This window comes from Gymnodraco acuticeps, unplaced genomic scaffold, assembly GCF_902827175.1.
Source record: "Gymnodraco acuticeps unplaced genomic scaffold, fGymAcu1.1, whole genome shotgun sequence".
NCBI lineage: Eukaryota > Metazoa > Chordata > Actinopteri > Perciformes > Bathydraconidae > Gymnodraco > Gymnodraco acuticeps.
In genome coordinates, this window is record NW_022990255.1 from 233,971 (window position 1) to 257,500 (window position 23,530).

General features: G+C 43.8%; 2 protein-coding genes across 4 annotated transcripts in view; one reads left to right on the forward strand and one right to left on the reverse strand.

The window, feature by feature from the left end:
• Positions 1 to 25: 25 nt before the first annotated feature.
• On the reverse strand, positions 26 to 11,507 carry nenf (neudesin neurotrophic factor). The gene is given in 6 exon segments (XM_034220603.1): positions 26 to 1,156; positions 4,616 to 4,630; positions 4,632 to 4,720; positions 7,392 to 7,452; positions 8,934 to 9,178; positions 11,324 to 11,507. Coding segments are annotated over 5 exon segments (483 nt in total). The 5' UTR covers positions 9,075 to 9,178; positions 11,324 to 11,507; the 3' UTR covers positions 26 to 979.
• Positions 11,508 to 11,564: 57 nt separating this feature from the next.
• Positions 11,565 to 23,530, forward strand: part of pacc1 (proton activated chloride channel 1) — a 24,241-nt gene continuing 12,275 nt past the window's right edge. The window contains exons 1-3 of one of the 3 annotated variants that reach the window (XM_034220601.1): positions 11,565 to 11,916; positions 12,945 to 13,044; positions 22,484 to 22,699. In XM_034220601.1, coding sequence (XP_034076492.1) covers positions 11,881 to 11,916; positions 12,945 to 13,044; positions 22,484 to 22,699 — 352 coding nt within the window. In that variant the 5' untranslated portion in view covers positions 11,565 to 11,880. The remainder of the gene's footprint in view (positions 11,917 to 12,944; positions 13,045 to 22,483; positions 22,700 to 23,530) is intronic. The other 2 variants (XM_034220600.1, XM_034220602.1) reach the window with 2 other exon arrangements.

The window sequence follows — 23,530 nt, forward strand, 5'->3', positions numbered from 1 at the left end:
AGGGGACAGAAAGGTCTCGAGCAGGTTCAGATGTACACACTTTAATGACAGGAACAACAAAATCAGGATTCACAGAGATGTGGAAATATACAAGTTTTTATCTTTAAAGAGGACATATAATGCTCATGTTCAGGGTCAAATCGTTTATCGTTACATAGTGATGTCATGGAACTTTGGGATTTTAGCCTCTGCAGACCATTTACATGCACACAAACCAATAGAGCACACTACAGGAGAGGGGAAACCCCTAAAAGCAGAAAACTAAATGCAGGGCAGTGGTATCAACTCTTTTTCAATTAAAGTCGTCGCTAAAAGTGGCTCATGTTGTACTCACATGTGCCAAGAGGAGGGGAGGGAACATCAGTTTACTTCAATGACTCTGAGCAGCATTAGAACGACTTAAAAAGTTGCCTATTGCCTCCTTAATTATATATATATATATATATATATATATATATATATATATATATTAGAGGGCAGTGCATTTTAATGACACCACTGGGTAGGAAAATCTAACGACAATTCAAAAATTGGAAGACTCAATCGACAGAAACATTATTTGGTTTTTTGGACAAAGTCATACATTTGAAAGACACAATAACCATGAGTTCTGAAAGACTTTTGAACATTTTCTGAATTTGTATAGCCTAAAGATTAAACTCTTCGCTATCAATGATGAATACAAAATGATAAAACATACTTAAATCAAATATGAGTTTTATTAAATATGTCTACTCAGTATTTCCTAATCTTAACAGAAAAAGGGTTAAAGTGTTGAAATGGTTTGAAAGGCACTGTGCAATTAAAGCTCTCAGACATAATAAAGCATAATGTAAACATTTAGTTCAAGTAAATATCAATAAAACACGTTTCTATATGTATTTGTTCTTCTCTTGTTCACGTAATGCACTCAGCATTCGAGGGATTTAAAAAAAAACCTTCTTCACGATTATAGCTTCCATAAAACAACAACATGAGGTTAGAACTCATCTTTGCTTTGGAAGAGAGGCTGGTCCTCAGGTCTGAAGTCTTTGTTGGGACTCCCGTCCTCCGTGAGGATTCGAGACGCGGTGTAACCCACGATGGGATACTTGGTTTTATACGTTCCCTCAAACACACTCTCCAGAGACTCCAGCTGGTCCTCGCTGAGGCCCGTCTATAGGGGGGGGGGGGAAACAAGACCTTTAATTAACACGTTTTTATCTGGGACTTTTAAAGGTCACCTATTATTCAAAATCCACTACTTCATGTCTCTTCTACATCAACATGTGTCCCCTCTTCTTCATGTCTCTTCTACATCAACATGTGTCCCCTCTTCTTCATGTCTCTTCTACATCAACATGTGTCCCCTCTCTTCATGTCTCTTCTACATCAACATGTGTCCCCTCTTCTTCATGTCTCTTCTACATCAACATGTGTCCCCTCTTCTTCATGTCTCTTCTACATCAACATGTGTCCCCTCTTCTTCATGTCTCTTCTACATCACATGAGTCCCCTCTTCTTCATGTCTCTTCTACATCAACATGTGTCCCCTCTTCTTCATGTCTCTTCTACATCAACATGTGTCCCCTCTTCTTCATGTCTCTTCTACATCAACATGTGTCCCCTCTTCTTCATGTCTCTTCTACATCAACATGTTGCCCCCTCTTCTTCATGTCTCTTCTACATCAACATGTGTCCCCTCTTCTTCATGTCTCTTCACATCAACATGTGTCCCTCTTCCTCTACATCACATGTGTCCCCTCTTCTTCATGTCTCTTCTACATCAACATGAGTCCCCTCTTCTTCATGTCTCTTCTACATCAACATGTGTCCCCTCTTCTTCATGTCTCTTCTACATCAACATGTGTCCCCTCTTCTTCATGTCTCTTCTACATCAACATGTGTCCCCTCTTCTTCATGTCTCTTCTACATCAACATGTGTCCCCCTCTTCTTCATGTCTCTTCTACATCAACATGTGTCCCCTCTTCTTCATGTCTCTTCTACATCAACATGTGTCCCCTCTTCTTCATGTCTCTTCTACATCAACATGAGTCCCCTCTTCTTCATGTCTCTTCTACATCAACATGTGTCCCCTCTTCTTCATGTCTCTTCTACATCAACATGTGTCCCCTCTTCTTCATGTCTCTTCTACATCACATGTGTCCCCTCTTCTTCATGTCTCTTCTACATCAACATGTGTACCCTCTTCTTCATGTCTCTTCTACATCAACATGTGTCCCCTCTTCTTCATGTCTCTTCTACATTAACATGTGTCCCCTCTTCTTCATGTCTCTTCTACATCAACAATGTGTCCCCTCTTCTTCATGTCTCTTCTACATCAACATGTGTCCCCTCTTAATCGTCTCTCAATCACATGTGTCCCTCTTCTTCATGTCTCTTCTACATCAACATGTATCCCCTCTTCTTCATGTCTCTTCTACATCAACATGTGTCCCCTCTTCTTCATGTCTCTTCTACATCAACATGTGTCCCCTCTTCTTCATGTCTCTTCTACATCAACATTGTCCCCTCTTCTTCATGTCTCTTCTACATCAACATGTGTCCCCTCTTCTTCATGTCTCTTCTACATCAACATGTGTCCCCCTCTTCTTCATGTCTCTTCTACAATCAACATGTGTCCCCTCTTCTTCATGTCTCCTTCTACATGCAACATTGGTCCCCTCTTCTTCATGTCTCTTCTACATCAACATGTGTCCCCTCTTCTTCATGTCTCTTCTACATCAACATGTGTCCCCTCTTCTTCATGTCTCTTCTACATCAACATGTGTCCCCTCTTCTTCATGTCTCTTCTACATCAACATGTGTCCCCTCTTCTCATGTCTCTTCTACATCAACATGTGTCCCCTCTTCTTCATGTCTCTTCTACATCAACATGTGTCCTCGTACTTCTTCATGTCTCTTCTACAATCAACATGTGTCCCCTTCTTCTTCATGTCTCTTCTACAATCAACATGTGTCCCCCGTCTTCTTCATGTCTCTTCTACATCAACATGTGTCCCCTCCCCTCTTCTTCATGTCTCTTCTACATCAACATGTGTCCCCCTCTTCTCCATGTCTCTTCTACATCAACATGTGTCCCCTCTTCTTCTTCATGTCTCTTCTACATCAACATGTGTCCCCTCTTCTTCATGTCTCTTCTACATCAACATGTGTCCCCTCTTCTTCATGTCTCTTCTACAATCAACATGTGTCCCCTCTTCTTCAGTCTCTTCTACTCTAACAATCAACATGTGTCTCCTTCTTAAACTTCATGTCTCGTCTACAATACAACATGTGTCCCCTCTTCTTCATGTCTCTTCTACATCAACATGTGTACCCTCTTCTTCTGTCTCTTCAACATGTGTCCCCCTCTTCTTCATGTCTCTTCTACATTAACATGTGTCCCCTCTTCTTCATGTCTCTTCTACATCAACATGTGTCCCCTCTTCTTCATGTCTCTTCTACATCAACATGTGTCCCCTCTTCTTCATGTCTCTTCTACATCAACATGTATCCCCTCTTCTTTCATGTCTCTTCTACATCAACATGTGTCCTCTCTTCTTCATGTCTCTTCTACATCAACATGTGTCCCCTCTTCTTCATGTCTCTTCTACATCAACATGTGTCCCCTCTTCTTCATGTCTCTTCTACATCAACATGTGTCACCTCTTCTCCATGTCTCGTCTACATCAACATGTGTCCCCTCTTCTTCATGTCTCTTCTACATCAACATGTGTCCCCTCTTCTTCATGTCTCTTCTACATCAACATGTGTCCCCTCTTCTTCATGTCTCTTCTACATCAACATGTGTCCCCTCTTCTTCATGTCTCTTCTACATCAACATGTGTCCCCTCTTCTTCATGTCTCTTCTACATCAACATGTATCAGCTGATCAGATTTTGGCCACTTGATGATGTCATAAGTAACATGTTTTGGCTTGTGTAACCATTAGCCAATCACCAACCAAGGTGTTTCAGCCAATCAGAGACAGGCTCTGTATATATCTGAGACCTGTGATATATTGATGAAAAACAGTATAACAGGGGACCTAAATAAAATAGACTTGACTATTATATTAGTATCATGTCATTATTATAGATATGGAAAATAAAGAACAGGAAGAAGCTTTTGAACATTTGGTGCATTGACACTTAATTAAGTATTCAAATAATATTGATTCGGTTGACGGGTAATCTGATCAGCTTCTCTTACTGTTGTACCACCCTGTACGATGTGCTTTGGTCCTGCAAATAAAGCTTTTCTGAATTTGACAAAGTGTGTAAGTACTGTATAATTACATGAATGCTTTTCTGTTCGTAGCCTCACACTCAGGTGTCAGATGTCGCTGCTCCTCCCCCATGGGAGTCAGCAAATACATTGTGACTATGGGAAACGCTGCAGTCGAACAATGGGTGGATGTATTGTGATAAACTAAGGAAGCTGTTGGTACCTGCTCATGTGGATAGTTATGTAAAGTATAAATCCCTGTAATGATGCTGTATGATGTCCTTTTGTTTATGTGTTTATGTTTCATGTGGAACCTACTTGAGCAGGTCTCCCTTGAAAAAGAGATCAATGATCTCAATGGGATACACCTGGGTAAATAAAGGTTTGAAATGAAATGAAACTCACAGTATCTGATGTCAGGGTCTGCAGGGTCCAGAGACATCTTAGCCACCGCCCGAGTGCAGTCCTTACCCACCAGAGCGTTGTAGGGAGCGTCTCTTCCATAAAACTCTGCAGCGGGAAAAATAACACATCAGGAATTGTTAGTGGATACATGTGTAGTCTGAGTGTAGATTCACATTAAGGCTGGACACTTTCAAACGGGAGACAATGTGTCTATGATCGAAAGCAGGGTTCGAGTTATAATCTGAGCTTCATGGGGGTCTTTAAAACTAACGTTAGGAGCGGAGATAAATATATCAATAACAGCCGGGTAATAACGTAAATAACGGGTGAAGAATCTTCTTCGGGCTCGCGCAGCACGCTCACAGGTATGGATTGCACACGTTGGAGCTGAAGTGCAGACATATTGTCTCTCAAGAGAGAATACGATGCGTAGTTCTTTTGGAAAACATGTGTTACCTCGTTAACGTAAAGAATACATTGTTACATAGAAAAATGCACTATTTGTGATTAAAATAATGGTTGTTGGTAATGTATTAGCGACCCCCACAGATGTATGATTTCACTGCTTTCATAGGAGCTCAGACCCTCCCATTGGCTCCCACATAACTCCAACCCTGATAGAAAGAAATGGATGAAAGGAATATAAAAAGGTTAGAAAAGTGTCAAAAGAACTATCATTTCACGAGAAGACTAGGGGTAGAGGAATGTGAGACTTTGGTCAAATATCTGGAACAAACTCCGCTGCAACTCTGACTACTTTTGAATCCAGGCTGAAGACTTTTCTTTTTGCCGCTGCTTTTAATTGAACTCTTCACATCTCACACTGCACTGTAACTTTCATTCATGTACCTTCAATTCAATTCAATTCAAAACCTTTATTTATCCAGGTAAAATCCCATTGAGATCAATGATCTCTTTTTCAAGGGAGACCTGCAGCAGTAGGTTCCACAAGAAGACATAAACAAACAGAACAACAAAAGGACATCATACAGCAAAATGTACAGGGATTACAATTTACATATCTAACCACAAGTACAGGTACCAACAGCATCTGATTGTGTAGCATCCAACCGAGCTTTAAAAACATGTAGTGGTACTAGCTTGGTAATTTTCCATTCTTTTTGCAGACTGTTCCATGTTAGTGGAGCTGCACATCTAAAAGCTTTCTTCCCTAAGACAGTCCTAGCACTTGGCACATTTAATAAAACCACAGCATGCGATCTCAGGCAATAAGTACTTTCAATTCGCAGAGAGATCCGGGAGCAGATATAAGATGGTAGTTTATCCAACATGGCTTTGTAAATGAAAAAGTACCAGTGACTGAGCCTCCGTACAGTAAGTGATGGCATAACCGCCTTGGTATACAGGGTACAGTGATGCGTAAGTGCTTTACAATTTGTCAAAAATCTCAGTGCACTGTGATACGCAGCATCTAACTTGCTCAGGTAATTGGCAGGTGCATTCATATATAACAAATCACCATAGTCCAGCACAGGTAAAAAGGTCACAGAGCCTTTTCCTGGCTTCAAAAGAGAAACAGGACTTATTTCTGTAAAAGAAACCTAGCCTAACCCTCAGCTTTTTAAGCAGGTTATTGACATGAAGTTTAAAAGTGAGACAGTCATCAAGCCAGATACTCAAGTATTTGTAACAGGTAACCACTTCAAGTTGTATTCCTTGCGTAGTTACAATATCCAAAGCAGTCTCTGGTGTATTTTTAGCTTTAGCTTTAGAAAAGAGCATTACCTTGGTTTTATCCACATTTAAAAGAAGCTTAAGTTCAGAGAGCTGAGCCTGAATAATGTTAAAAACAGCCTGTAATTTAACAACAGCCTCGTTAATCGAGGGACCTGCACAGTACATAACGGTATCGTCCGCATAAAAATGTAAGGTTGCTCCTTCGACATTTTCACCTAAACTATTAATATAGATGGAGAATAAAAGTGGACCTAAAACTGAACCTTGTGGTACACCATTAGTGATGTTTAACCACTCAGAAGACAGACCATCAAACTGAACACATTGGGACCTTTCAGAGAGGTAGTTCACAAACCACCCACTGCATGGCTGGATATGCCGATACTGACCAGCCTCTGCTTTAAGATGCGATGATCGACGGTATCAAAAGCTTTGGATAGGTCAACAAATAGAGCTGCACAACTCTGCTTATTGTCTAAAATACTCGTAATATCATTCACCACTTTCATTGTGGCAGTGATGGTGCTATGTTGCTTTCTGAAGCCTGACTGATGTTTAGACAGGATGTCATTGTTACATAAAAACACCTTTACCTGTTCACTCACTAAGCGTTCAATAACCTTGGCCAGAACTGACAATTTAGAGATGGGTCTATTATTGTTTAATAAGCTGGCCTCCCCTCCTTTTAGTAGTGGCAGGACATACGCTGACTTCCATACTTTTGGGATTTTGTTCGTGCTGAGAGAGAGGTTAAAAAGAGTAGTAAGAGGAAGAGCAATAACATCTGCAGCTATCTTTAAAAAGAAAGGTTCTACGTTGTTATTCATGTTTTATTATCTTTGCTTTTATAATGTTTCTAATGTGTTTTACGCTCTTAATGTCTTTCATTTTTGTGAAGGACTTTGAATTGCCTTGTGTTGAAAAGTGCTTTATAAATAAACTTGCCTTGCCTATTGTACTTTCTTTTGAGGTTTTGTTGAATGGAAAAAACACATTTAAGTTATCAGACGTTTGTTTTTTTATCTAGTAGATCATGATATCTTGATTTCCCTCAGGTTTGTTGGAGGGGTTTGTTTACCTTTCCCCTTGGTGACATCAAACACAACTCCTTTTATCGCCATGTAGATCGGCTGACCCTCCTAAACAGGGCGGCAAGAACACAACGGAGAAGATACACATGTTGATAAATCCAGATACAAACCGTTATCATGAACCATATACTATATATATATCCATGTTATGCTACTTAGTACTTCTACACTACAATTCAGAGGTAAAGGTTAATTCCTCCACTACATGTATTTTAATACCTTTAGTTACTTTACAGATGTGGATGAATGATGGTAAATCTAATCAAGTGTTAAATCAGACTTTAGTTCCACCTGGAGTAAATCCACCAGCTACCCTGCAGTATACAAAGTCATTCAGACTAGCTGCACCTTCACCAGCTTTGAGAACACTTTCATGATCAATCATTATAAAACATATCATATATATTATTCTGAAATGGCCCAATCTGCACAACGACTACTTTTACTGTCGCTACTTTCACTATATTTAGATGCTGATACTTTTCTACTTTCACTTGAGGAACATTTTGAATGCAGGACTTTTACTGTAACAGAGTATTCCTACACTCTGGTACTTCTACTTTTACTCAAGTACAAGATCTGACTACTTCTACTTTTACTCAAGTACAACAGCTGAGTACTTCTACTCTTACTCAAGTACAAGATCTGAGTACTTCTACTCTTACTCAAGTACAAGATCTGAGTACTTCTACTCTTACTCAAGTACAAGATCTGAGTACTTCTACTTTTAGTCAAGTACAAGATCTGAGTACTTTTACTCAAGTACAAGATCTGAGTACTTCTACTTTTACTCAAGTACAAGATCTGAGTACTTCTACTTTTACTCAAGTACAAGATCTGAGTACTTCTACTTTTACTCAAGTACACGATCTGAATACTTCTACTTTTACTCAAGTACAATATCTGAGTACTTCTACTTTTACTGAAGTACAAGATCTGAGTACTTCTACTTTGACTCAAGTACAAGATCTGAGTACTTCTACTTTTACTCAAGTACACGATCTGAATACTTCTACTTTTACTCAAGTACAATATCTGAGTACTTCTACTTTTACTGAAGTACAATATCTGAGTACTTCTACTTTTACTGAAGTACAAGATCTGAGTACTGCTACTTTTAGTCAAGTACAAGATCTGACTACTTCTACTTTTACTCAAGTACAAGATCTGAATACTTCTACTTTTACTCAAGTACAAGATCTGAGTAGGCCTACTTCTACTTTTACTCAAGTACAAAGTCTGAGTACTTCTCCCACCTCTGTACATCATTCATCCAAATCTGCCTAGTAACTAAATGTACTAATAAATGTAGTGGAGTAAAAGTACATAATCGACCTCTGATTGGTAGTGGGGTAGAGTGCAAAGTAGAAAAAACGTAAAGAAATAAATTAAAACATGCAACTAAAGTACAAGTAGCAGTACTTGAGAAAACGTACTTAGTCACTTTCGACCACTGATCATAAACACATGCATTTACACACACACGCACGCGCACACGCACGCACACACACACACACACACAGACACACCTCTCCGCCGTCGTATCTGCTCAGCTCCTCCTCGGTGAAAAGTCTCACAGGTTCTCTGGAGGTTTTGTGTTTTAGTTTTAAATCTTCCGCTAAAGTCGCAGAAAGGACGAGCAGCAGGACGCAGATTCTCGCTGTTGCCATGGCAGAAACTTCATCCACTTCCGTGTTGCTGCTGGAGGGAAGCGGTGATGCATTCAATGTCGTCGGAATATTTAGGGATACCTCTCGACCTCGACCGATTCCATCTTTATATGAAGGACGGAACATGACATAAGTATAAATAATTAAATAAATATATACATGTAAGAATAAATAAAGGAATAAATGAATGAAAACGGAAATACATATATTCATAAATAAATTAAATAATGAATACACGTGGAAACAAATACAGGACTAAATAAATACAATAATACATATGGAAATAAATAAATAATTGTATAAACGCCTAGCTGGCCAATTTTTCTAAGAGATGATTTTTAAATTACATTTTGTTTACTTTTTTAATGCTTTTATTTCATTTTTTGGTTAACTGGTTTAATCAGGGCCGTCCCTGGCCAACTTGGGGCCCCAAGCGATTAGCCGCTTTCACACCAAGTAGGCTTCTTTGCTGTACTTTTAGTGCCGGCACTTAGTGCCCCCCCCAAGAGAGGGAGGAAAAAGAGAGGCTCCGTGTATTTTATTATTATATTATATAGAGTCGTTATTCATTTGTTTTAAAGCTCAATAAATAACAAAGAAGACCTTTGACCGGCACTTTTATAATTTTGTCCGGAAGATTTAAACTTTAATAAATACACGTTGACTGGCGAAAAACTCTGCCCGCTTCCCTCAGCCCCCACTGCGGAGAATAGAAGGGCAACCATGACAACCATGCTTCTTCGCTGCTTTTGTGGAGGAAGTTACAGCGCCACGTACAGGCTCCTGCATATGTACTGCAGCTTCTCCAGCGGTTGGAGCTAAACGGAGCGGTCTCGTGTGGACAGACACTATCCGGTGAATATTGCGTGTGGACGGAAGCTTTTTTGCGATTGCGTTAATCCTATGCGTTTAGCCGTTTTCGTGTGGCCGGGGCCTAAATTCCCTGAGGGAAGATTACGCAATTGAAGCCGCTGACGTCTTCTTCTGCTTTTGGGTTTACTGGCAGGCCGCAAACAACTTCACGTCATTCTTATTATACATCCATGCCTATACTGCCACCCGAAGTCCCCGGCCGGAAGTCCCCGGAGTTGGGGACTGGCTTCAGTAGAAGACTGGCTTCAGTAGAAGCTACTGAAACCTTCTGAGTAAATCGCCAGAACGCCGACACCTCATCACTCCACCGCTTCCATGTTTTTTTTGTGTTGCCATAAGTTATTCTCTCTCCGTTGGTGCTTGGGGCTAATGCTAATAATGCTAATGCCAGCAAATACAATGGCGGCTTCACAAAACTTTTCAGTTTTACGGGACGTGGTTTGCAATTCGCCCAGCCAATTGGTACTTTTTTCTCCCCAGGACAGTCCCACCTCTCTAGCAGGCACTAAAAATGGGGGTTAAAGTTCCCGCCCGGCACTAAGTACTCTTTTTGGTGTGAACGAAAAATAAGAGGTACCAATGGAACTAAACGGGAAAAAGTACTCCGGTGTGAACGCGCCTATTGTGAGATGAGGGATGAGCCCCCCCCCAACCGACAGGAGTGAAACAATTATTTTTGGAAACAAAGTACTTTGCAAATATAATTCCTGTTTATTATTATTATTATTATTATTATTATCAACAGTTACTTTTTTATACAGTGAGGTAAATGGTAAATGTGCATGTATGTCGTTCATATATTCATTAAAAAATATAATTAATGCAAATAAACTATTTCTACTAATAATCATAATCAATTCGATAATATAAATACTATATTATTTTATTATAGTATAGTTGTAATATAGTCAAGACAAAACGTGCTTATTACATGCTCAAAAACTGATACTTCTTAAATCTGTATTCAAATGTAGTTCCCTCTGTCAGCAATGTATCAACAACTACACACACATTTCTATCAGTATTTCTCTGTGTTGTGGTTGACATGATGATGACTGTTAGGAGTTAAGGGGAGAGGCTGAGCAAAATGTGCAAATTGACATAAAAAAGGGGAAAAATGCTCCCTGTTTTTTAGGCTGTAAACTTTAACTGTTATGTAAGCCAACTAGACAGACAGTGTATCTCTCTTCCTCCTGTACATTAGCAGATAAAAGGCATAACATACTGAATGAATGGTAACTAAAGAATCCTGGAAATAACTGCATCATTAGCCTGGATGCTCTGCAGAGACTGCCTTCTTCATGTCGTGAATTGCAGCTGATGTTTTAATATGGCAATTGGAAAAAGTTTGACATTTGACTCATACAATAACCCACCTTCGAGTGATGCTCTAGTTTCTTCATGTTTTGTTTTTCCCCCCTCTTGCTTGCTCCGGACTGAAACTGTCTTTTCGCCGACATCTCTTCTCCTGCACGAGTGGCCGTATCAAAGCCGTGATTGGTCACATGTTGATTCATTGCAACCGTGTCGGGTTACAGACGTGCTCCCCAATGGTGCTCCCCTTGTCACCTCTCGCGTGTCAGCGAGGGGGGGGGGGGGGCTAACTTTTTACGAGTTCCACCTAAAGGCAGCACTAGGTTTCAACCTTAGGGGGAAGGAAACAAGGAAACGTCAAGGACACTGATGTTTACTATTGGATCGTGGTCTGTAGGTGCTTCATTATCATGGGAGGAGAATTTAACGTTTACGCAAAACCTCCCATGGGTGTTGTTGTCTCTCTTTATAGCGGTAAACAGGGACCTTAGAAGGAGGGAATTACATTTAATCTAAAATGTATTTCTTATTTATTAAAACTACTTTTCACACTTCGCACAAGTAGCCAGGAGTTTCTCTTTGAAGAGCAGAGTAGTGTTTGTAAAGGAAGTGCAGAGGAATGGGCCGGAAAGAAAGATCCCGGTCATACGAAGAGGTAGGAAGTTTGTTTACAGTCTGATGTTTGTTTGGATAAATAGAAAACATAAGTGTGTAATCTCCTGTTGATATGAAGGGTCCTTAAAGTGTCCCTCGGGTCGCTGCACGTCATGTGACTTTACAGCTGAGGCTGCTGTTTTCATGCTTCTTCCTTTCATGTGAAGAGCTAACCTCATTCTGACTAAAGTTATTAAGTGGAAGTTGAATCCTTTTCTGAATTAAAGACAGGCATGAGGTCTGTGTTCATGTATGTATGTATGTACTAGTAAAAAGTCTTAAATTACAATTACATTAAAGTACAAGTAGGCTATCTCAAAATTGTACTTAAGTCCAGTACTAGAGTAAATGTAGCCTATTTAGTAACTTTACACCACTGGCTGTGTGTAGCAACAGGGGCGGACTGGGACTACAAATCAGCCCGGGACTCTCGACCGGCCCACTTCGGTACCGCAAGTAAATACTGCTTGTAAATTGTCGGGGAGGGCGGTGCCAGTGTCTTATCCGACCGGCCCACATCGTCCGACCCGGCCACTTCAGTACCGGCCCATAGGGATTCCGTCCCGATGGCCAGTCCGCCACTGTGTAGCAATATAGCCTACTATATATAATATCTCACAAGTAGGCCTACTTTCATTTAAATACTTAGCTTCATTTGCTGCTAATACCTTGTACTTTTTTTATTACTTTGCTTAAAAATAAATAGCTTAAATGTCATCTGATCTTAATAATATAATATTTATTGATTGTTTGTGTATTTTTTTATCAGAATCTGCAGATTAACTGGTAACTAAAGGTATGAAATATATGTAGTGCAGTAAAAAGTCATTGGAAGAAAACAACAACACGTAAACAGGAACAACAACACAATCAATAACATTAACAATTAACTTAAAACAAACTTAAAAACGTATACATTTTCTAAATAACAATATAAATGAACGATGTAAAATCTCCACTGCTGCACATCCTTAATTTAGATGATGTTTCTTCGTTAACTTGTGCTTTAACTCCTCCTTCACCTCACAGTTTAATGATGACGATGACGAAGGAAACAAACAGTCGGCAGGATTCTTCGACGATGCGATCGACCTGGACCGCGAGGAGACCAACGACAGCGTGTCGCCGGGTAAAAAACAACGTTTATCTAAAACAGCTACAGGCGTCTTTAATACTTTACTCTGCCCTAAAAGGAAGCTTCATGTAAAATATTTTGGACATTTTAAACATTTTGTTTACCAAAATGTTGCTCCTGAAAAATTCATTCTGCACAAAGTAATTATTACAAAAGTACTAGATTCGCAAACATAAGACTCAAATTGAAATAGTGGTTTAAAGACTTTACAGCAGAGATCTTCAACAGGGGGTCCGCGACCCTCAGGGGGTCCGCGGAGGTACTGCAGGGGGGTCGCAACATCTTTGGTTGATTAGACCATTTTTATATTTCTTAAAATAAAACAAAATTCCAAACATTTTTTTTTCCACAAATTGAATGTCTTTAAATGCACATTAACATGAATCCGACATATCGTAGCGAACGGAGAAATGGAAGCAGAAGACGTTATCTTTCAGTCAGCAATGCACGCATTCAGCTACACACAGCTATCTCAAGCTAGGCGCCGGTTCACTCACAGCAGGAGACTACCCCGGACCTGTCCCACCAGGGCTGCTTCTCAGGTCGATTAAATGAAATCCTTGCTTCCCTCACTTGCGTCGTTTCCCTGCGTTTAGTCCCTCCCACCAGGGAAGCATGGAGAGACGCAAGGAAACCACGAGAAGCAGGGGAATGAGTTTTAAGAGCAATGGGATGTCCTTTCCTCCGGAGCGTCACGTGAAGCGACGTCCGTTTGTGATGACGCTGCACAGCTGATCGTCTGACAGCAGCTCTGTCCACGTTATTTCCACACACCCCCCGCCTCTGTTAGTACACATAGTACACCAATAAATAAAATAAAATAAGAACTAATTCTCAAAAAAGATAAACGCCATTCTTAAAATTTATAAACGAACAATAGTTTGATTAATATTGATTAGAGTGCACAATAGAAATAAAATAATTGAGAGAAGAAAAAGAGATATGTTATCTATCAAAACCCAGTTAGATTAACATTCATTGGATTGCACACTTTGTTTGTTTGTTTGGATATGTAGTAAATTAACATTTCAATAGCACTTAATGACTGACTGAATGGAAATGACAATAAATGAAAATGTAAAACGAAAAAAAGCGATCATGAACATTTTTCCAAAAAATGAATTAAATGATTTTTGACCACTTTGTTGTTCAGATATATCACATATTTGTAACTAAATGAAACATGAATTGAAACAAAACACGGTATAAACTGAGGAGTGACTCCCGTGAGGTTCATGTATTTTCTTCACTCTGCTCTCATGTCAAGAAGCATCAGATCAGTGCATGCACTGCCTCGTCCAATCAGTGAGCGATACACAGTAAGGGGGCGGGGTGAGTATCTGAGGATTTCATCGGAGGATGGTCTGGTGGTTCCTCGGTTATCGCTCCTCCATGATCGCTCCTCGCTCCTCGATCCTCGGTCCTCCGGCAGAAATAAGAGCCATGGGACGGTACTCAAGATGGCGCAGGCAAATCAACTTCCGGTGAGACCGAGGACCGAGGAGCGAGGAAATGAAAATAGTCGACCTGAGAAGCAGCCCTGGCCTCCTGTACACAAAGGGGAGGACCCGCCCCTATCGCTGCTGTGCCAATTACGAGGCTGCATGACACACGCTGGCTCTGTCAGGTTCCCCGTGATTGGCCGAGAGCCTATTCAGTCCCCAGTTTACTAAGGACCCAGACAAGGACGCACGCTGCGATATTATTGAGAAGACCATACCTTTATATAGCCTATATATAAAAATGGATCGTTTTGTAACTCGACCAAAAAAATCCACAAGCACAAGAGAGATACCACCCACCTCAGAAACCACCAGTGAACATGCAAGTGGCGAGGCGGAACCTGCTGCTGATGTAGCAGCTAATAAGGGTAAGCGCAAACGAGAGAAGACCCGAAAATATGCAGATAATTATCTGAAGTTTGGTTTTACCTTTAAGGAAACAGATGGCATTGAATTTCCAATGTGTGTCATTTGCTCTACTGTTCTTTCAAATGAATCTATGAAGCCATCAAAGCTGCAGCATCACTTGGAGACAACACACAGCCACTTAAAAGACAAACCTGTTGAATACTTCCAAGCTAGCCTCAAATCCCTCCAAGGTCAACAGATATTGATCAGAAAATCAGCCAAAGTTGCTGAGCTAGCTTTGAAATGCTCTTATCAAATTGCTCTTCGGATTGCCCAGAAGAAACAGCCATACACACTTGCAGAGGATTTAATATTGCCTTCAGCAACCGATATGTGTAAAACAATGTATGGGAATGATATTGACATTAACAAACTGAAAACCATTCCAGTGTCGGACACAACCATAGCTCGCCGTATACGAGATGGCATCTGATGTGAGGGTGCAACTGATAAACTGAGGCAGATGCATTTGCATTACAATTAGACGAGTCAATAGATGTGTCTAAGGACGCCCAGCTTCTGGCGTTTGTGCGCTTTGTAGATGATAAGGAAATGCAGGAGGAATTTTTGTTTTGTAAGTGCTTCCCTCAACGCACAACTAGTTCTGAAATCTTCAAAGTGATTGATATTTTTTTCAGAGAAAATGACATTCCGTGGACAAAATGTATTGCGCTGTGCACTGACGGTGCAAGAGCCATGGCTGGTTTAAAAAGTGGACTAATCGCGTCTACTAATGTGTCTCCGCAAGTGATTTGGACGCACTGCATGCTACACAGGAGTCACTTGTTGCCAAAGATATGAGCGCTGAATTGGCATATGTCATGGACTCGGTAGTGAAAGTAGTCAATAGTCAAGAAGAGCGCATTGCAAACAGGTTAATATATTAACCTGTAGTGCCGTGAAAAGAGAGTCGGAGGCGGTGTATTAAGAATGGAGTTCCAATCTTTATTATCCATTACTTTCAGAGAGGTTAACACATGCACTGCTCTGCCTGATGAGCTAGCAGGAATGGCAGCTAAAGCTACAGGTGTTCCCCACTAAAGGGTCCGTGTGGCAACACAATAAGCAAGGTGAATTATGTCCAATAACGTGTCACCACACAAGCCCCCCCAGAATTCACACATAAACAAAATCAGCATGGCGGGGAGGAACGACACGCCGACCCCCACGACTCCTGAGCACGGGAGTCGGAAAAGTGACTCCCGCCTGTGCGGCCCCCGGAAGGGGAGGGACCGGAACAACAGGTCTTAAATCCGTGACAGGGGACGAGGCCGGGGGGCGGCCCCGTCGCGGAGGTCGAGCCAGCACCACAGGCTGGTCCAAGTCCAGGTGAGCAGCCTTCACCCGGTCCACCGAGACGTGCTCGGCCTTGCCACCCAGGTCGACCACCAGGTGCTTGTCCCCGTGCTCCAAGACCCGGAAAGGCCCATCATAAGGGGGCTGCAGGGGGCCTCTGTGCGCATCGTGCCGGATGAACACGTGCTCCGCCGAGCGGAGCTCTGCGGGAACCTGGGACACCTGAGTACCGTGCTGAGTAGTAGGGATCGGAACAAAGGCCTCAGCGGCGTCACGCAGGAAAACCCGCTGGGCCGACGCCGACCAGGGAGCTGATGCATTTGGGAGGAAATCCCCCGGAACTCTCAGCGGCTGACCGTAGACCATCTCCGCTGTAGAACACTGCAGATCTTCCTTAGGTGCGGTCCTCAGGCCCAGCATCACCCAGGGCAGCTTGTCGACCCAGTTACCGTCCGTAAGGCCGGCCTTGAGGGCCGCCTTCATGGAGCGATGAAAGCGCTCGCAGAGACCGTTAGCCTGAGGGTGGTAAGCGGTAGTCCTGTGCAGCTTAACCCCCAAACCGCCTGCCACAGCGTTCCAGAGCTCGGACGTGAACTGAGAGCCCCTGTCTGAGGAAATGTCTGACGGGGTGCCAAAACGACACACCCACGTTGCAATGAAGGCCCGGGCAACGTCTGCGGCTGATGTCGAAACGAGCGGAACCGCCTCCGGCCAACGGGTCGTCCTGTCCACCATGGTGAGGAGGTAGGAAAACCCCTGAGAGGAAGGCAACGGACCAACCAGGTCAATGTTGACGTGATCAAACCTCCTCTCAGGCACCAGGAAACGCTCCAACGGGGCCTTCGTGTGGCGGTGCACCTTAGCGCGTTGACAAGCCACGCCCTCCCTGGCCCAAGTCCTCACGTCCCTTTTCAGTCCTTGCCAAACGAACTTCGCCGCTACCAAACGGACCGAAGGTTTAACGCCGGGGTGTGACAGGCCGTGCACAGCCTCGAACACAGGACGCCTCCAGCTGGCAGGGACGACAGGCCGCGCCAGGCCCGTAGAGACGTCACACAGGAGAGTAATGCCCGCGTCGCCGAACACCACGTCCTCCAAGCGCAGCCCCGCGCTCTCCACCTTCAGGGCCTGGACGCCGGGATCTGTGACCTGGTCTGCCGCCATGCGAGTATAGTCCAGGCCCAACTGGACGGCACCGATGACGACCCTGGAGAGGCAATCAGCAACCAGGTTCGACTTGCCAGCCACGTGCTTAATGTCCGTAGTGAACTCCGATATGTAGGACAGCTGCCGCTGCTGACGTGCCGACCAAGGCTCCGCCACTTTTGACATGGCAAAGGTGAGCGGCTTGTGGTCGACAAACGCCGTAAATTCACGGCCTTCCAGCATGAAACGGAAGTGCCGCACGGCCAAATAAAGTCCGAGGAGCTCCCGGTCAAAGGCGCTGTATTTGCGTTCTCTAGGCGTCAGCTGGCGGCTGAAAAAGGCGAGCAGCTGCCAAGCGCCCTCCACCCACTGCTCGTGCACTGCGCCGACCGCGTAGTCTGACGCGTCCGTGGTGATGGAGATGGGAGCCGTAGATGATGGGTGTGCCAGCAAAGCCGCCTGAGCCAACGCGGTCTTGACCTCAGCAAAAGCGCCGTCCGCCTCTGCTGTCCAGTCGATCTCCTGGACGGGGGTCTTGCCTTTCAACGCTTCATACAGCGGCCGCATGATGTGTGCGGCCCGGGCGATGAAACGGTGGTAGAAAGTCACCATCCCCAGAAACTCACGGAGAGACCGGAGTGTGAGGGGGCGAGGAAAAGCCGCAACAGCCTCCACCTTCGCTGGCAGAGGTGTCGCACCGCCCTTGGTGACGCGGTGCCCCAGGAAATCGATGTCCGACACCCCGAACTGGCACTTTGCAGGATTGATGATTAATCCGTGTTCGTTGAGCCGTGTGAAAAGGGCTCGGAGGTGGGACAGGTGCTCCTGCACTGAAGCGCTGGCGACGAGTATGTCGTCGAGGTAAACAAACACAAACGGCAGGTCCCGCAGCACCGAATCCATCAGGCGCTGGAACGTCTGAGCGGCATTCTTGAGTCCAAAAGGCATCCGCAGGAACTCAAAAAGTCCAAAAGGCGTTATCACTGCTGTCTTGGAATGTCCAGGGGGTGCATGGGCACCTGGTGGTATCCACGCACCAGGTCCACCTTGGAAAACACCCCCGTACCGGCCAGATGCGCCGAAAAGTCCTGAATGTGCGGCACCGGATAGCGGTCAGGCGTAGTGGCGTCGTTGAGTCGGCGGTAATCCCCGCACGGGCGGAACCCGCCGTTCGATTTGGGAACGACGTGCAGGGGGGAAGCCCAAGGACTGTCGGAGCGGCGGACAATGCCCAGGCGCTCCATGGTTGCGAACTCCGCCCTCGCTACAGCCAGCTTAGAAGGGTTCAACCGCCGGGCCCTGGCGTAGACAGGAGGCCCTCCGGTAGTGACGTGGTGTTCCACGCCATGCTTAGTGGTAAGCGCAGAGAAGGTGGGTAGCGACAGGTCTGGAAACTCGGCCAACAGTCTGAGAAACGTGTCTGCACCTGACAGCGAGCCTGACAGCCCGTCGTACGCTGCGCTGCCAAGTGTGCACACGAGGGAAGAAAACGTTAAGGCATCAACCAAACGCCTATTCTTAACGTCCACTAAGAGTCCATGAGCACACAAAAAATCCGCTCCGAGGAGGGGAAAAGAAATGTCCGCTGTCACAAAATCCCAGCTGAAACGCTGTCCTCCGATGCACAAACACATAGGCCTCACGCCGTACGTGCGAATGGGACTGCCGTTAGCCGTCGTCAATCGCGGTCCGTGCCCCCCACGGGCGACGTCTTCACTCGACGCTGGAACTACGCTCCGTTGAGCGCCCGTGTCACACAGAAACAGGCTCCCCGAAACGCTGTCGCTGACGAAGAGGAGCCTGCACGTGCCGCCGACGCTCAGAGCCACTACTGAGCGCCGGCCCCTCCGTTTCCCGGGGGTTTGTAGCTGCACGGAGCGATGCATCTCTTCGCCCTTGTCCCGAAACGTGCGTGGTAAACGCACTCTCCGGCGTCTCCACGCCGGCTAGCCACAGCCGTGTCCGGCCTCCGCCACGCTTTCTTGACTGCCGGTGGGCCGCTGAGCGTCGCGGCTAACGTCTCTGCCCCGGGCTGTTGCGTAGCCAGGAAAAAACGATCCGCTTCCTCAGCCAAAGCACGGGGCTCCGTGACAGGCGTGTTGGCCAGCGCCGTCTGTACCCGGGGAGGCAAGTGACGCAGGAAAATCTCCGTGAATAAAATACGGGGATCTTCCCCCCCTAGCAGATTTAGCATTTTCTCCATTAGCTGGGATGGCTTGCTGTCTCCTAGGCCTTGAATGTCAAGTATCTGGCGGGCCCTCTCCTTAGCAGATAAGCTAAATGTGTTAAGGAGAAGGGCCTTAATCGCCTCATATTTGCCATGATGTGGGGGGGCTGCGATGAATCCCACCAACCTGGACGACGTGGAGCTCCCCAGCGCTGCTACCACATGGTAGTATTTTAGGTCCCCGTCACGGACCTGTCGGCAGGCGAAATGTGCCTCCACGTGTGCGAACCATGCCTCCGCGGTGTGCTCCCAGAATTCCGGCAGCTTTATGAAAACATCGCGCTCAGCCATGTTCGTTGATTTTCCGGAAACTTTCTCGGAAAAGTCAGGGTCACCAGTGTAGTGCCGTGAAAAGAGAGTCGGAGGCGGTGTATTAAGAATGGAGTTCCAATCTTTATTATCCATTACTTTCAGAGAGGTTAACACATGCACTGCTCTGCCTGATGAGCTAGCAGGAATGGCAGCTAAAGCTACAGGTGTTCCCCACTAAAGGGTCCGTGTGGCAACACAATAAGCAAGGTGAATTATGTCCAATAACGTGTCACCACAAACCTGTGTATTATTTGAATAGCTTAGTATTGAATGTACAATAACAGAGTAGCTATGTTTATACGGCACGAGGCCCCGTTTAATATAAAACACAATTGTATGCCATACATATAGTAGGGGGGTCCCTGCTCCAGCTCTCCATCAGTTTGGGGGTCCCTGGCCTGAAAAACGTTGAAGACCCCTGCTTTACAGCATGCACTTTTACGAGTTGCACCTTAAGGCAGCACTAAGTTTCAACCCTTCTTAGGGGAAGGAAACAAGGAGATGTGAACTACAAACAAAATTACCATGCAGCGAAGGCATAAATCATAAAATACAATATACAAGACATATTAATGAAGCTTAAATATTCCCGGTGACTTTATACCTTTTGTTACGAATACAACGGCATAGTGGCGAGCCGTCAGGGCCCTCTAGGTCCTCTCTGAGGGCCTTAGATATTCTACAATATATAATATTTAAAAACATAAAAAAACAAAACAATTAATATTTTTTTTTTAAATATTTTTTTAGTTATATTTTTCATTAGTTTTATTTTTCATTAGTTTTACCAAAAATAACTTGATTTAATTGTATTTAAAATAACATATCCAAATAAATAAATCCTTCGAATCTGCCTATTCAGTTTCTGTTTGAATGTGAAGGGTTAATCAGGGGTGGGGAACCTCCGGCCCCCGGGCCGTATACGGCCCGCGAGACCATTTGGTGTGGCCCTCGAGGTAATTTATAAACACACGCAAAAAAGAAAAAAATTAAAGAAATCTAGACCGCAAAATAATTAAACAAGTGAATGCCTGTTTTTCCTGGCCAAGGTCAGGGTCCTTGAACACAACACAAGCCTAACATGTCATCACGTGGTATCTCTGATAGGGGTGTGGTTCTGACGGGGAGCACCAGAACGCAGCTCCGTTTCGGCACTTCCAAAAATGGCAGTATCCATAAGGAGCCGTACACATGCTGCAGTTTTTGCGTGGCTGTGTTTTAGTTGTAAGCCCAGTGGCGATCTGTTCATCTGTCACACTGATCATACAGTCAATAACTTTGTTGTTATTAGCATCTGGTTAGCTAGCCATGCTAACGAATAAAATAAGCTTTTTCTACAACCAGTGAGGTAAAGGCACATCTTTATATGATCATTATAGTTATCAAAAAATAAGAGAATAAAGTAAACAGGTATAAAATACTATATGACAGTAAAAAAAAGTTGTTATTAATAAACAAGAATACAGTTTGAAAGGGGAGTGATTTGTAAAATATCCATAAAGAAAAAGAAAATCTGTTTACAGTTCTGTTTCATCTGGGTGTTGAGAGATGTATCCATAGATCTCCTAATGTTGCTCTCAAAGTGCACCAGATTGATGCTTTTAACTTCAACATTTAAAAACAAATCTTCCTGGGGGAGCATGCCCCCCGGACCCCCCTAGAGGAGGTTAGGTCCCCCCCACTTAAATCATGTTCACATGGATAGGAAACTAAATACATTTGCACACATCTTGTGTCCATATCTTTCTGTTTTGGTGGTCATGCCACAACCGTGCACGTGCATGCGTGAGTCATGGCAAGATATCTGGATTAAGAGGTTGCTTTTTCTTTGCACAGCATGAAAGAAAGGCCAAATGAATGGGCTGTGATTTTAGTTTTTTTAAGCAGAGGTCAATAATTTATACGGCCCTCGGAGGATGTTGAAAACATTGAAATGGCCCTTGAGAGGAAAAAGGTTCCCCACCCTTGGGTTAAATGAAAGAAGTTCGTCTCTGCGAGGTACTGTGAAGCTAAGAGCTGATTGGTGGTCCTGCTATGAATTCACAGAGGGCTAGCTATAGTAACTGAATCAGAGAGTAATGTCAAGTGACAGTACAATTGACCAATCATATCTTCCCTCTAAAAGGGTGGGTTTTATTATCGCGGACTTTATGACAAGTTCCGCCCGCTGTGAAACTGTTCTTGTTTCCATAGCAACAACAACTTCCTGTCAACAGCGTAAACTCGCCTTCAAAATAAAAGCATGCCAAATTACACTTAAGACATACAACTGCAACGAAAGTAACAAACACAATGCAATATCCTTTTCAATTTCAAAGAACACAAATTGGGTTATTTACAGGTGTTGTTTTGTGTGCTAGAGGGTCGCTGTCATTGATGCGTTTTGCACCCAGGGCTGTTGTTTTGTTTTTCCGCTGAAGTATACGCTGTGGCATAATAACAAATTTTTTTCCCTTTTTTTTCGAGGGAAGGGGTGGGGGTCAGAGGGCCTAGGTATAAAAGTCACGGCTCGCCACTGAAACTACATTTGCTTCCCCTGCAGAGGAGGATGAGGAGGTCAGGGAGAGCAGTCCTCCCATGAGGTTCAGTAAGGGCTGTCTGAAGAACCTCTTCATGGTTGTGCTCATCTTCATCTACCTACTGCTCACCGGGGTCGCCTTCTTCCTCGCCTACCAGACCATCTCTGACTTCCTGGAGAAACTCAACCACCCCGTCATGTCCGTCACCTACAAGGAGGTGGACTCCTTCTCACCCCCGGGTTAGTATTCATAAGATAAAGGACATCTAAAGGACGGCTAAATCACTGGTATCTTTTTATTTATAAAGCAATGTTAGGGAAACTTCCGTCTTACATCTGTTCCCTGATCTCACAGCGTATTGTAAATGGCTACTGCCTGAGATCTAAAGCTGTGGTTGTATTACATGTGCCAACTGCTAGGACTGTATTAGGAAATACAGCTTTTAGATGCGCAGCGCCGCTAGCATGGAACAGTCTACAAAAGGAATGGAAGCTAAGCAGTTTGATTCCAATTCATGTTTTTAAAGCTAGGATAGACGCTATACAATCAGAAAATATTGGTGTCTGTAAATGCTACTAGTATACAAACTGTAGTATCATATAATGTCCTTTGTTTTCTGTCATGTTTGTATTAATGTTTGGAACTAATTGAAGCAGGTCACCATTGTAAAAGAGGTCTATGATCTCAATGGGTTTTATCTGTATAAATAAAGGTTTTGAATTGAATTGAATTGAATCTCAAGGACTGGACTGGAGATAGGAGCTTAGGTTTACTTGCAAGAAAAGCATCAGACATCCAACGTGTGTTGGATGTAACACTTTTGTTTTTTCTCCCATTTTTTAACTCAAAGATCTATAACATTTTTTATATACACAAAATAACCATTTCTCTCAAATATTGTTCACAAATCTGAAGAAATCTGTGATAGTGAGCACTTCTCCTTTGCCGAGATAATCCATCCCACCTCACAGGTGTGGCATATCAAGATGCTGATTAGACAGCATGATTATTGCACAGGTGTGCCTTAGGCTGGCCACAATAGAAGGCCACTCTGAAATGTTTAGTTTTAT